Source organism: Dunckerocampus dactyliophorus, chromosome 4 (assembly GCF_027744805.1).
Source record: "Dunckerocampus dactyliophorus isolate RoL2022-P2 chromosome 4, RoL_Ddac_1.1, whole genome shotgun sequence".
Classification (NCBI taxonomy): domain Eukaryota; kingdom Metazoa; phylum Chordata; class Actinopteri; order Syngnathiformes; family Syngnathidae; genus Dunckerocampus; species Dunckerocampus dactyliophorus.
This window is the reverse complement of record NC_072822.1, coordinates 22,392,849-22,407,714: the sequence shown is the minus strand read 5'-3', so window position 1 is coordinate 22,407,714 and position 14,866 is coordinate 22,392,849. Positions and strand designations below refer to the sequence as shown.

General features: G+C 41.5%; 1 protein-coding gene across 2 annotated transcripts in view; it reads left to right on the top strand.

Annotated features, from left to right (window-relative positions):
• piwil2 (piwi-like RNA-mediated gene silencing 2) overlaps positions 1-4,516 on the top strand; it is a 28,038-nt gene extending 23,522 nt beyond the window's left edge. For both annotated transcript variants that reach the window (XM_054774550.1, XM_054774552.1), the window contains 3 exons: positions 738-991; positions 2,931-3,038; positions 4,234-4,516. In XM_054774550.1, coding sequence (XP_054630525.1) covers positions 738-991; positions 2,931-3,038; positions 4,234-4,390 — 519 coding nt within the window. In that variant the 3' untranslated portion in view covers positions 4,391-4,516. The remainder of the gene's footprint in view (positions 1-737; positions 992-2,930; positions 3,039-4,233) is intronic.
• Positions 4,517-14,866: the final 10,350 nt, after the last annotated feature.

Sequence of the window (14,866 nt, the reverse complement as noted above, 5' to 3'; positions counted from 1 at the left end):
TGTCTCAGTCTTCCGAATTTTGTGATACACCAGGGCAGTGCCTAATCCCAGTCAGCAAAAAACCTGTTATCATGGTTCCGAATACTGTAGGTAGGTATTTTTAATGTCCTCAACGGAAAGAATCGCCAGGTACATAACCCTCCACTTCCCCCAATTGTGCATCACGTAACAGTCTGTGAACTTTCCGTCAGGGCAGACAGGTTCCCCCGAACTTGAGTTTCTCATCGAAGATTTTGTCAATTGCATGGAGAGACCAGTTGATCAGTTCCATGATTTTAGATTTGGAGAGATTTGTGGAGAGAGGCTCTTAAAAGTATGAGACAGGACCAAATGTGACGTGAGAAGCAAAGCAGGGAAGATAACGGAGAGGAGAGGGAAAAGATGCGACTGCCTCGTTGACGGCCAGCAGAAGATGCATGTTATGGTTCATTTGTGTCAAGCTAAACAAGTAAATGCTGTTGTTGAAGCATTGTGTTGTTTATACTGTATAATATGCTTTCATTGGCTGTTCTGTAAAAATTAGTGTAGTGGCACAGTCTGTATTTTTGACAGGTTACTTCTTTTTTTTTAATATTTTTATTTTCTTATTATTGAATAATTACTAGATATTAGCATGGTGCATAATTACCTCTGTGTGTTGTCTGGAGAATAAAATGGCAATTAGAATGTCATATTTTAAAGACCACAATGCCAGAAAACTCACACAAGTTGTATTCTCTGAATATTTTTATGTATAGATGAACCACAACTTGCCAGAAAGGATTGTGGTGTATCGGGATGGAGTGTCTGATGGACAGCTGAAGATGGTTGAGCAATACGAGATTCCACAGCTGATCAAATGCTTTGAGACATTCCCCAGCTATGAGCCGAAGCTTGTCTTTATTGTTGTCCAAAAGCGAATCAGCACCACCCTATATTCCTGGGCTGGAAACAGCTTTGGCGCACCGTCACCTGGGACTGTTCTGGATCACACGCTTACGCAGAAAGACTGGTCAGTAATTTTAGTCTTTTACCTGAAATTTGAAACCATAAGTTGGATTGACTCAACATTTTCAAGAATTTTCTCTCCAAAAAAAGCACCTCTAATGTTTGAGCAAGATTGTTTTAAATATATGGCCACTATCAACCAAAACATCTTTGCAGGGGCACGCGTGGGACTTGTATGAATTTGTACACATTGCACTCATTTTATTTTGAGTCAGCAGAGTAAACACACCAGTAGTGATGCACAGGAGCTGGTTAGTTTTGCCAACGCCTGGGCAGCTAACGTTCACAAAGCAGAAAAGAAACAGCATGTCATGACAGTGACATTTCAGAAGAAAAGTATTTCACAAGCCATTAAAGTGGCGGCGCTATTGAATTTTTTTAATCTTCTCTTTTGTTTAAATAGGGCACTATAAAATCTGTTTTATTTTTTTCCTCAAATTCTGGTTTTTCAGTTTTAATTTGTTTGATTTCAGTTTTTTTTTTTACCTTTTACACTTATTTTACCAGCATTGAGTGTATACTTTTTGGGTTACTGATAAATTAATTAAACGCAAACATTTTCTAATGGGATGTCAACCTCTGCACACATTGTTCAAATGAGAGAGTAGAGTCTGGGAGGATGCCAAGATTGCAGATGAGTGTGGATGGAGTGAGGGTTGCAGAAGTCTTGAGCAGATTTAGTGAGGTCGTTTGGACCAATGATGCTTATGGCGGTTTTGTCACTGTTAAGTTTGAGAAAGTTGTGTTTCTTCCAGGTTTTGATATCAGTTAGGCAGGAGTGAGGGTGGAGTGGATATTGGAGTTCATGGAGGTGGTAGAGATGTACAGTATAGTTGTATGTCGTCAGCATAACTGTGAAAACTGAGGCCATGACGACGGATAATGTTACCAACTTTACACATGGTCATAAATGGAAAACAGAGAACCAACTGAAACCCCACATGATCAAACACTTGGCGACAGAGGCAAGGAAAAAATTGATAACTAAATGCTCTACCTCCCATTCTATTTCTAAAAATTTTAGGAGTGGCAAGTAATTGTAAATTCTGGGAGCAAAGTGTTCTACTGGATTGATAAGGTTCTCCGAGCTCTTTGAGATATACTGGTGCCTGACTGTGTAGCGCTTTATATGTAAGAAGGAGAATTTTAAACTCTGTTCTAAATTTGACACGTAACCAGAGCAGCGAGGCTAATACAGGTGAGATATGATGTTTTTCTGGCTCCGGTTAAGACTTGTGCGGCAGCATTTTGGACTAACTGAAGGGTCTTTAAAGATTGCTTAGGGCAGCTTGGTAACAATCTAGAGGTCACAAAGCATGAACAACTTTTTCTGCATCTGGTAGTGGCAGGAATTTTCTGATTTTCTTTGTTTCGTAAATGGAAGAATGCTGTTTTTGACACTTGTCGTATTTGGGAACTAAAGGAAGGGTCTGATCAGAGATGATACCAAGGTTTCTGACTGTACTGTGGGGGGTGAGCGCAAGACCATCTGGGGCAGTAATATAATTTGCAATCTTGTCTTTGAGGTGCTGGAAACTGGAAAGAAAGACTATGATTTCAGTCTTATGAGTTTAATAGTAAAAAGTTTGAGATCATCCAGTTCTTTGTGTCGTTAAGACATGCCTGGAGCTAGCAGGCATTGTAAAACGCTAGCTTACAAGTGGTAAAACACAACACGGTGTAAACACTCACCCAGCCTGAGCGCGCACACACACACACAGAAAACACACGCAGTCACACTAATATGCTCTGCTGAACTAAGCTAATCCCGGTAGAAACGTTCTTTCTCGTCACAATAACCTTTCATTCACATTGTTTCACTTTCCTGGCCAATTCCACGATTCCGTTAACGCAGAAATCATAGGGCCCTATTTAAAGCCGTTAAACTAAAGAGATGAAGTGCAGCTGTGGAAGTTTCAAGTTTGTCTTCCTTTTTCACACAGGGTAGACTTCTATCTGGTGGCACATCAAATCCGTCAGGGTTGTGGACTTCCTACACACTACATTACTCTGTACAACACAACAAACCTCATGCCAGACCATTTGCAAAGGTATCTGAAACCTGTTCACTCAAATATGATTCAAAATACTTTATGCACTTTTAAAAGTCATTGCTAATGTATGTGTGCAGAAAACGAGAGAAGTGTCTGTCAATATGTTAAAAAACTAATATTTACTAATACTCGCATACTACAATTGTACATACTGTTCCAAAATGAATTCAAAATTGTGCACCCGATTCTTCATGATAAATGTATGTCAGCTACTGAACTGAACTACTTGTATACACTCATCTTGGGCTTAAATGTCTTACTAATTTTGGAGCCTTAATTATTTTTTTAACCGGTTGTTTTCTAGGGTGAAATGATAATACAACATGCAGAGACCTTTACAAGGATCTTGTATTTAAGAAATAGTGGTCACACCAGAAAGCTTTTTGGACTTTAAAGTAATTATTTTAAGGAATTTTATGTCATGCACATTCCTAATCACGCCTGGATATTTGACGGCCATTGTGGCCAGTGGTGCATATTATTCCTATTAAACGACCAAAAGTTGGCATACATTTTTGTCAATACACTAGGTCCAATACATAACTTACGAACACAATCATTGGTAAGATTACCAATGATATAGGTACTACATGTACGTGTATACATATATACGTATGTATGTAAATATGAGTTTGGATGCAGTAGTAATATTAAACGAGGATAATTAATGGAAAAAAACAATAATAATAAAAGTGATATAATAGCATGTAATGATAAATGTTATTTACCTTTGAAGAGGAGTGGCCGAGTATACGTCGTGGTGGTGGAGGAGGAGGAGGAGTTATTGAAAAAAGTAAAAATCATCGTTGTCGTTAGACTCTTCTAAAAGAGGTAGTGCTCTGTGGGTGTTGTAGAATTAAGCAGGCCTATTAATTCTTTATAAACTTTAATCACACGCTCTGTCGGGGTTGTATCATACAGCTACAATTTAGCTTTCTCTCCTCAGCGTCTTACTCGACCTGTTGGTCCCATTAGCAGTGTCAGAGTGCAGTGCAATGTCAGAGTGTCAAGCATGTAGCAGTATACTGTGAATACTGATGGAGCGACTACAAGGCAAAATAAAATCAAATGTAGACCAGTCGGCTTGTGTTTGTATCCGCAAATGTTCGCAAGTCGGATGTTCGTAAGTTGGGGACCTAGTGTATACCAATCCCTAAGCATACTTTATTAACTGACTTTTGTACCACAACAGGCTGACGTTCAAGATGTGCCATTTATACTGGAACTGGCCAGGCACTATTCGTGTTCCAGCACCGTGCAAATACGCACACAAACTGGCTTACCTCTCAGGCCAGTACCTGCACTCTGAACCAGCCATCCAGCTGGCAGACAAGTTGTTTTTTCTTTGAATATTATACTCTCTCATACTCGTTTTGCTGTTTGTTTTAAAAGAAATACGTTGGTGTTAAATGTTGGTGTCTTTTGTTCTGGTATGTTTAAAACATTGTTATATTAAACAAAAATACTTAACTAAGTACTATTGTACTTTGTACTATGTTTTTTATGTTTAATACAAAGTTGTAAAAATAAAAAAGGGACCTCATCCAATTGTTGTTTTTTTTTTAGTATGTTTAATTTTTAACAAATTGTATATCAAATGGGGGGGGGGGCTCCAATCAATCAATCAATCAATCAATCAATACAAATCTGTTGACTCAAACAGAAACTATGCTGAAACTGCATTGAGATACAGTGGGGTAAATAATGATTTGATGCCCCTTACCAAGACAACAGCAGCCCATATATTTATGGTAGGTTTCTTTTAACCGACAAAATATCAACAGAAATTAATTGATTGAGGAAGCAAAATAAGTATTTCTTTCTTTGGACACATGGCAGGTTATTCAGCAGTTGAACATCAAAAAAAAAAAAAAAAAAAAATGCAGACTGTAAGAAAACAACTCAAATCCGCCTGTCGATCTTCCGTTATATAGTTTCTTCACTCGTGAACAAAACCCCAAGGTACTAGAACTCCTCCACTTGGGGCAGGATCTCATCCTTGATCCAGAGATGGCACTCCACTCTTCTGGGCAAGAACTATGGACTCAGACGAGGAGGTGTTGATTCTCATCCCTGCTGCTTCATACTCTGCAACGAACCGATCCAGTGAGAGCTGAAGATCACGGCCTGATGAAACCAGCAGGACCACATCATCTACAAAAAGCAAAGACCAAATCCTGCAAACCAGATTCCCTCAACTCCCTGGCTGTGCCTCAAAATTCTGTTCATAAAAGTATTAAAAAGAATCCGTAACAAAAAAAACAGCACTGGTGGAGTTAGACTTACTACTAGTAATACAGACACCTGACCATAAAGGGAGCGAACTGCCCAGATCAGGCAGTGGGATACTCACGGATATCCTCCGGGTTTTTGTAAACATTTTAGTTGAAAACCGAATCATACAAAAAACAAGATTCCACTGTAGTTAGGAAGCATAAGAGATTTTGATCCATTGGTCATGTTTTAGAGCATATTGTGGAGACTAGTGGAGAAACCCTAGTTGGCAAGCATAGAGGTCAGATGTTCTTGGAGTTTATAATCAGTGTTGCACATGTCTCAGGAGGCATTTTGGTCCACTCCTCTTTACAGATTAAAAAAGCTTACAATTTTGAGGCTGTTTCTCGAGAGTGTCGTGCAGGAAAACCCACCAACAAACAGTTTTCAGTGTCTGACAGCATTTATGAGATTACTGATGCCATGGATGCTCTCTGTGGACAATTTTTCTGTAGTAAAATATCAAGAAAATCCGACAAAAATAGCTGAACTTGAGTTGGGGTTGAGGAATAGTCATGGTTTAATTTACACTGCTCAAAAAAATAAAGGGAGCACTCAATTCAGTCAAAACTGTTGCACCATTATTCAAACTGTCCACAGATTGACAATCAATTTCACATCCAGTTGAGCAAATGGAATGGTGTGTTTTTCCACTTAAATTTTGAGTGCGACTCCAAATCTAGACCTCCACGGGTTAATAAATTTCATTTCCATTGATAATTTTTGTGTGGTTTTGTTGTCAGCACATTCAACTATGTAAAGACCAAAGTATTTCATTAATCCATTTTTGGCATCTCCGTCTGTGAAATAATGAGAGTAATGTGCTTTCTTAGTACCATTACTGATAATACTCTTTAAGATGTCCCATGTCGCTCTAACGTTGTTTTTATTCTTGTCAAGTGATTGACTATAATATTCTTTCTTTCACACTCTCAAAATGTTTAACTTGTTTTTATATACAGGTATCTTAGAAGTTTTTTTTCTGCTAGTTATAGGATCGGAAAGGACGTTGACGGCAAGAGCTCCGCGCATTACTACCCGAGTTTTATACTTTTTTGGAGTATTCCTAACAATACAAGAGTGTGCTGACATCTCTGCCTTCAAGTCGGACTATAGCGAGAGGGTCGAATACCTCAAGACAAACGAACAATAAGCACTGACAGCCGAGTCTTAAAATAGTTTTGAGCCTTCTTCATCACACTTTGATATTTCTGGCTTCAACTCGGACTGGTGAGAGGTACGAACTCGCTGAAATAACGAAAATTAAACAGACAACACCGTTGTAGGGCAAGTTAATAGGCTGACCAACACACAGCAACAATGCCAAAGAGAGAAGAAAACAGTATCTGATCTCGGGTCGAAGTACGCCGGAGTCGATTAAAGAAATGCCGTCCCCCAGGATGAAAGAAAGTGCTGCGTTTACATCGGCCCTGCCGCAGAGGCCGGCCAGTGAGCACTTATACAGCCTGAAGCTCCAGCTGTCTAAGCATGCAAAATCATTACAGGAGAGATTGACGACAGTCGTCAATGCAAGTAAAGGACATGATGAAAAAGCACCAAGATTCCCTGGAACAAATACTACTGAAACTACAAAGGCTGGATCTCATGGAACAATACATCAGATCCATAAAACAAGAGGTTCAAAACTTGAGGGATGAAGTTAATAGTGAGAGTGTAGAACAAAGTATTACAGGATAGTAATACTGCACTGAACAAGATAATGAAGAAAAGGAGAAAATCAATGAGCATCTGAAGAACACTTGACATGGATCAGAATACACGAGTGAATGATGTGATCGTGACGGGGCTTCGGATTAAACCCAGGTCTTATGCCAGGGCAGGTGGAAGTAAGGATGAACCAGATGAAAGGGATGTCTATTACATGGAGCAAGAAGTTGTTACTTTTCTACGATCAAAGGAGGTGGATGTAGACATCCACATCGATACTTGCATACACTGTATGGCAGGAACAGCACCACACCCGTCAGCATTGTCAAGTTTGCCAACAGGAAATTCAAAACCGCACTGCTGAAACAGGAAAAGAAGCTGAAAGGTTCAAACATCTATATGGATGAGCATCTAACAAAACGCAAAGCTGAAATCGCCAAGAAAGCAGGTGACTTGAGGAAGCAGAGATAGATTCAAGGCGCTTGGAGTGCCAACTGCAAAAATGTCATCAAGTTTCTTCAGTTTGTTGATCCATGTTAATGCCTGGTACAACTAAAGGTCCATTTGTTTGGACAAATATAATGATGATAACAAATATAGCTCATGAGAGTTTAATTTAAGAGCTGATATCTAGCAACTTTCATGGTTTTCTTGATAATAACCAAAATCAATCAAGTTGTTACATGAATAGCTATAGCATTGTACTGCCAAACAATTTAAGTTTTATGAACTAAACAAAGGTACCTTGAGTTGTATCACGCATTAAAATGAACGTAGTTTAATCATTTTTCTATGACTGTATTTAAAGCCAGCGCTCTCAACAACTGAATATAGACGTAATCCCGTGGCTATAAAAACTCCAATACCATGTGTTACTGCTTTGGCCCGGTCAGAGTTGCTTGCTAGAGGTCCTTTATATGCTGAAGTTACCTGTGTTTGCACTAAACTGGTTTTCTTTCGTGTAGCTGTATCATTCACTGCTACATGATGCCGTTTTAATTGCGCTAACATGTTGGGCGTGTTTCCTGCAGTGTGTTAACATACAAGTTTGGATTTATAGCATAAAATATAACCGAAACAGTGCACAAGTAGACCGAACCGAACATGCAGAACCAAAACGGTTTAATACATCCATGTGAACCATTACACCTCTAATCGATAGCATTTTGAAATGCATAATTGATTGAAATCTGTAAAGAAAAAAGCAAAAATGTATTAAGAATTTATTTATATAGAACTCCAAAGTCAAGTATTGAAATGTTCAAGAATTGGATGAAGACATTTACAGACATCAGTCAAAAAATACCTTCGTATGTGGAGACATCAGTATTGATCTTCTGAATCCACACAAGAACAAGGTAATAGATGACTTCATTGATCCAATGTACAGTTTGAGTCTAAAATGTCCTAAAATCACTAGACCAAGCAGAATAACAGACCGCTGTGCTACCCTAATTGATAATACCTGTATATTCACGAATGACTTTGATCACAACACAACTAGTGGTCTGCTAATCAAAGACATAAGCCACCATCTTCCAGTGTTTACAATTTAAAACGAATACTACAAAAAAAGAAAGATTGAGGACAAAAAGACTGTCCAAAGAGGTATACGAACACTTTCTAAATACTTATATGAAGCTCTATGAAAAGAACTGTCCCTGGAGAGAAATGTCCAATAAGCAAAAGAAAAATAATCAGCCATGGACGACAAAAGGACAAAAAAAATGCCTGTGAGAAGAACAATACGTTATATAGGAAATGTATCATTCAACAAACTGAAGAAGCAGAAAAACATACAAGCCATATAAAAATAAGCTGACAACAATCTTGAGAGTGTGTAAGAAAGAAAATAAAAAATAGAAAATGAAAACAACATTAGAGCAACTTGGGGTACTCTAAACAGTATTATAAGGGACAGTGCTAAGAAAGCCTCTTGCCCAAAGTCAGCCGGGATAGTCTCCAGCATACCCCTGCGACCCTAATGAGGATAAGCAGCATAAAAAATGAATGGATGGATGATTGTGGGTGTCAAGGCTACTATATGGGGTACTGTGCTTGGGACTGGGTCTCTTTGTCGTGTACCTTATGAGCCGAATGCCGATAGACCCATCCTCATGGGTGGGGAAGGGGAAGATAGAGCTTCTTCTGATCTGGGTAGGGATGGACATAGCATCCGCTTTTGTGGTTCCTATTCTCTACGCTACTGTGGCCCTGGAAGGCCTTTTACTGTTAATCCTTGTGACCCATTTAGCGAGCCTGGTGGCCAGCCTCAACCTCAAAGGATGCGAGTGGTATATTAGCCATACTAGTATGGCACGAGTTAGTCAGCTATGCCCGGTTGACTGGTTCATGACTTATTCTGCCTTCTTCCCGGTTACGTCTCAAAGAGCAGCAGGGAGTTGGTCTATGCCTTCACCTAGGATCCTCACGCCGAGGATCTCTACGGTTGTTTGGCATGCCACACCGTCACCGCGGCCCTCGCGCTAGAAGTACCATATAGTGGACTTATTTCCTTTTTCCTTTCAACGAGCATGCTAGAAAAGACTGTTCAAAGAACTCTATTCTACAATTGCCAGACTGCCCCTGCATGCCTGGCCTGTGGGAACCAGAACATGGAGTTTGCCTGAGTGAGGCAAGAGAGCTTTTGGGGATGGTGCTGTTTCCCCTAGCAAAGAACCTGCTACGAGTGGTCCATCGCCAATGACCAGATACCATTTGGGCTGTATGTGAGAATTGGTAGTGAGTGCCGCTGGCCTTATTGAGGCAAGTCACCTTCACCGTGGTGCAGTCCAATGCTGAGGAGGTCTGCCAAGTGTATGGTGACCACCTGCAGCCGAGGAAGATCTGGAGAGACGACAGGGGCCGCGTCATCGGCATGTTCCATGAGGTGTACCACTCCACTTGGAGGTTTCCTGATGATGATTGACCCATCTGGGGTGTGGGATGTGCATTGCCCTCAGCCCATGGGGAGAGAAAACGCTGACTGCATCCTTCATCAGCCAGCCGGGATTGATCCTCCAGTCGCTGTGGTCATCATGTGAAGCAAGGAATCGCCAGCCTGAGGCTGAGGAAGCTCCAGGAGAGGTCCGACGCAGGTGTGGCCTTGTCATCCCAATCAGTGACACTGAGGACGACCTGGCAACCACGGAGGGGGTAGTCACTCCTGATGGCCCTGGCAACTCCGAGAAGATGGAAGCAGGAAACATAGAGGTTAATGATCCAGTTGAGACAGAGGACGTCGACCCCCTCATCCTTGTGTCCTGCGACAGCAGCGATCATGGAGGAGTTGCTGAGCGCAGTGTCTACTACCAAGGCCTTGAGCAACGTGCTCCAGCACCTCTGCTCTCAGGACCAGCAGGAAGATGAGAAGGCAAACAACGAGGGAGATCGGGTCGCTCAACTCAACCGCCCCAGAACACCCGATGGCCCTCAAGAGCCTGAAGAGATGGACAATTAGCCATCGACCATCACCAAAAACTGTTCTATGCGGACTTGATGTTACATTGCAACGGTCACTGTAAGATGTAAGTCTGGTGATTTACATGATTAGAGTAACAAGTGGATTCAAGGAGGGGGTGTCAAGTGACCTAGGTACAACACCCTAGTAGACCAAGGTACAACACCCTTGTAGACCACTAGAGGTTGCAAAATTGTTAAAGTAGTAATAGCATAATGTCCACCAGAAGGAGACATAGCAAAGATTCGGCCGATGTAATAGTCATGTCAAAGTGAACAGTCTAGCATGCTCAGTATATCTATCGCTTTAAGTTTAAGTAACCATACAACACAGAAGTTAGTTAGTACCTCATGTTCTAAGAACATGTGCATTTGTAGGGGCACACACATACATACTTACGCACATACATCAGTACTATTCAGAAACATGATTGTTTAGAAGCATATAGTCCTATGCTCTTAAGAATGTCAATGTATAACAACTGTTTGATGTCTGAAGGCTGTATGTACTTATTATGTGAAAGGTCTAGCCTGAAAATGAGCTCCGAGCAGAAGTATGGCCCGTAAAGGGTGTTAAGATCGGCCGTAGGCCGTGGTCATGGAATCCAAAATGCAGAGACAGAAGTTCCGTGTAACAAAAGTTTAATACAAAAGGTGAACAACAATACAAAAAGGTTCAACACAAAAGCTAAAGTACAACTGAAATTCTTCCGGACCTAGTCACGGGAATAAGTAACAAAAAACACTGCTCAGCACGGAAACAAGGCAGGTAAAAAGACACAGGTGAAAATTAAAAGAGCTGCTAAAAAACAAATAGCAGATAAGTACCGAACACAATAGGACCGCTGCTGGAGAACGCCAAGCAGGGAATGAGATATTTACAACGGCTATAGGAGTTATGGACCAGAGAGCCAAAAACAGTGCAAAAAGTATGCTGGAAGGAGCATGTCAAGGTGTAGCGAAAGGTAACAATCTGGCACTGGTGAGATGGTTGCACTTATGAAGCTCCTCTAATGAGCCGCAGGTGAGGTGAATTAGCTCATCGTGGCGACTCAGGAGTGTGCTGCAACAGAAGACAGAAAGATGGCAGCAAAGCAGCACACAGATCCTGACAGTATCCCCTCAAGGGAAGAGGGCAGTTTGGGTAGCGAGACAAAGTGCGCAATCTTAGAGAATCTGTCCACGATATTCAGAATTACTGTGTGCCCATGCGATGAGGGTAATCCAGTAATAAAGCCCATTGCAATGTGGAACCATGGGCGGGCGAGAACGGGCAACGGCTGGAGCAATCCGGCGGGAGGACGATGAGATGACTTGCTTCTGGCATAGATGGAGCAGGCGGAGACAAACTTCTTAATGTCGGCAGCCATGATTGGTCACCAGAACCTCTGGGAAACCAGGAATTGGGTCCGCCGAATTCCCAGGTGACAGGCAATCCTAGACGAGTGGCCCCACAGCAGTACCTCGGACCTGAGCCTTTCAGGAACGAAGAATCTCCATTCCAGACACCCCTATGGTGGTTCCGTGTGCTCTGCCGCCTCTGAGACCCTCTTCTCCACCTCCCACTAGAGAGCGCCGAGTACCCAGGCGACAGGTACAATGGTCTCGGGACGTGAATCCGTCTCAATGGGGCAAAAAATCCCGGACAAGGCATCGGGTTTTATATTCCGGGATCTGGGTCTGTATGTGATAGAGAAATTAAATCTTTTTAGAAACAATGACCATCTCGCTTGACGAGAGTTGGGTCTGTGTGCTGAGCGGATATAAGCCAGGTTCTTGTGGTCTGTTATCACAACCAATGGCTGAGCTGCGCCCTCCAGCCAATGTCTCCACTCTCGCAACGCGAGGACGATGGCAAGCAGTTCCCAATTGCCCACGTCGTACTTTCTGCCAGGGTGAGGCGACATGAGAAGAATGCACATGGGTGCAGCCTCTGGTCGACCGGTGAGCGCCGGGACAGGACAGCCCCCACTCCTGTATCTGAGGCATCAACCTCAACGATAAATTGTAAAGCAGGGCCAGGGTGAGTTAACACGGGTGCAATAGTAAACAGTGTCTTGAGTTTAGCAAAGGCTTCCTCAGCTTCAGAAGACCATATAAAAGGAACTTTAACTGATGTAAGCCTCGTCAAAGGTTCTGACTTCATACTGAAATTTCGGATAAACTTCCGGTAGAAGTTAGCAAACCCCAAGAACCTCTGCAAGTGCTTCCTTGATTTAGGAGAAGGCCAATCGACTATCGCCTGGACCTTGGCAGGATCACCTCTTAGTTTGTCCTTCCCCACTATAAACCCCAGAAAAGACAATGATGAGGTGATTCGCATTTTTCAGCCTTTACAAAAAGGCGATTCTCCAAAAGTCAGTTGGAGGATACGGCGTACATGCTGGACGTGTTCCTGTCTGTGAAGGTTGCTTTGATCCAGTCCTTGAACATTTCAATCCTTGACTGACTTAAGTGTTCTATATAAACAACTTATATACATTTTTGCTTTTCTTTACAGATTTCAATCATTATGCATTCTAAAATGTTATCAATTGCATGTTCTTTACCGCTTTGTAGTTCAGATGTTTGTCCATGTACAGTGCCACTCCTCCTCCAATTTTTTTTCTTCCTGTTGATGCAGTTAATTTCATAACCTTCCAGCTCAAAGTGCATACCATTGTCGTCATTAATCCAAGTTTCTAAGATTGCGATTACTTTGAAGGGTTCCTTGAATTGACCCAAATATTGTCTGATGTTGTAATTTGCGTACATGCTTCTGATGTTTATGTGGATAATTGACAATTTATTGCCAGTATTAAGGTTATTATTGTATTGCTCCTCCTTTCTGATATGAGAAAAAAAGTTTGTGTTCGGATCTATGTCTTTCTCCAATTCCAGTTGTTTGTGGTCTGGAAAGCCAGAGGTTTCTAATTGTAGATATTCTTGTGAGTGTCATTAATTTTAAATAAGTGGGGTTCCTAAATCCACTGCTTGTTGTTGATCAGTCCCTTGTGACATGCTGATGATGTTATCAAATGATAATGAATGTAATCCTTCCCTCTGCATTGTTCTTGTTTGTGAGTTCTGTCCCTATTTCCATGTTGTCTTGTTGAGATGATCTTTAGCAGTTTTCCAGGTCCTTGATGTCTTTGACAGCAAGCACTCTGGCCTCTCCTCCATTTAAGTTGATGTAAATTTTGCAGTTGGCAGCCTTGAATCTTTCCCTGCTTCCTCAAGTCACGTGCTTTCTTGGCAATTTCAGCGTTGTGTTTTGTCAGACGCTTATTCATGTGGACATTTGTCTCTAACTTGCCTCAGCTTTGTTAGAGATTAAATTATCCACAGCCTACTAAAGGTGAAAGGACCGCTTTAGAAAATTAATTAAGCCAATTTCACCTCCCCCTTTACGTGTTCATTAATCTTCATTTATGAGAAGGAGAAGACTCACAAGACACACCAGATTAGATTTACAGAATGTATTGAAAAATAAGTCAGACAGAATAATTTTGCGACCAGTCCAGGGTGTACCTCGCCTGTCGCCCGAAGTCAGCTGGGATAGGCTCCAGCATACCCTCACGACCCTAACGAGGAGAAGCGGCATAGAAAATGGATGGATGGATGGAATAATTTCGCAGCGACGGAGCTCCGGACCCCGTCTCATGCACCGGTTCTATGCTCCTCCAGCTGAATGAAAGAGTGTCCCGATCGATCATTTCATCTGCCGTTTTATAATTGTTTTGTTCAGACCATTGGCGCCAGTCTCTCCAAAGTTAACTTTCTCCCGGATTCCTTGACGAAGTAGGGTGACGCCAACAGGTGATAGAGCCGAGTTGTTTTGACTACATTCTGGACCATATCTGGCTGCTGACCCTGGCTGGTGCAAGCTGTTATCTTTTGTGCTCCGTCTTCCCCTTTCACCTACGTAAACCAATGTTCGTCTGTTCAGCTGACAGTTTAGTAAAGCATCATTTGTATAAACTACTTGTAATCACTCACTCAGTTATTGGATTAACTGATTAAACAGTTATATCTATACTGTACTTATTTTAAGGCTCTCAACAATAATTCCATCAATAAACATCAATGCAACCAGCTTTCTAAAATCTACTTGTAATAATGGTTTACCCACTCAGTAAATTAATTTTTGCCTACAGCTTCTGTTTCAGCAGTGCTGTTTTGAATTTCCTGTTGGTAAACTTAACGATATTGACGGGTGTGGTGTTGTTTCTGCCATACAGTAGGATGCAAGTATCGATGGTGTGGATGTCTACGTCACCTCCTTTGAACGTAGAAAGGTAGCTTATTGTCACTTAAAAAACAGCAGCTGTGTAATAACTACTAACTTTAAACGGGAAGTAGGTATTAAAAGGTAAAAAGTTATTAAATGATTCTTGGTGTCATTCTTTACTAAATCCTGCCACTTTAATGGGGCATACTTGTCA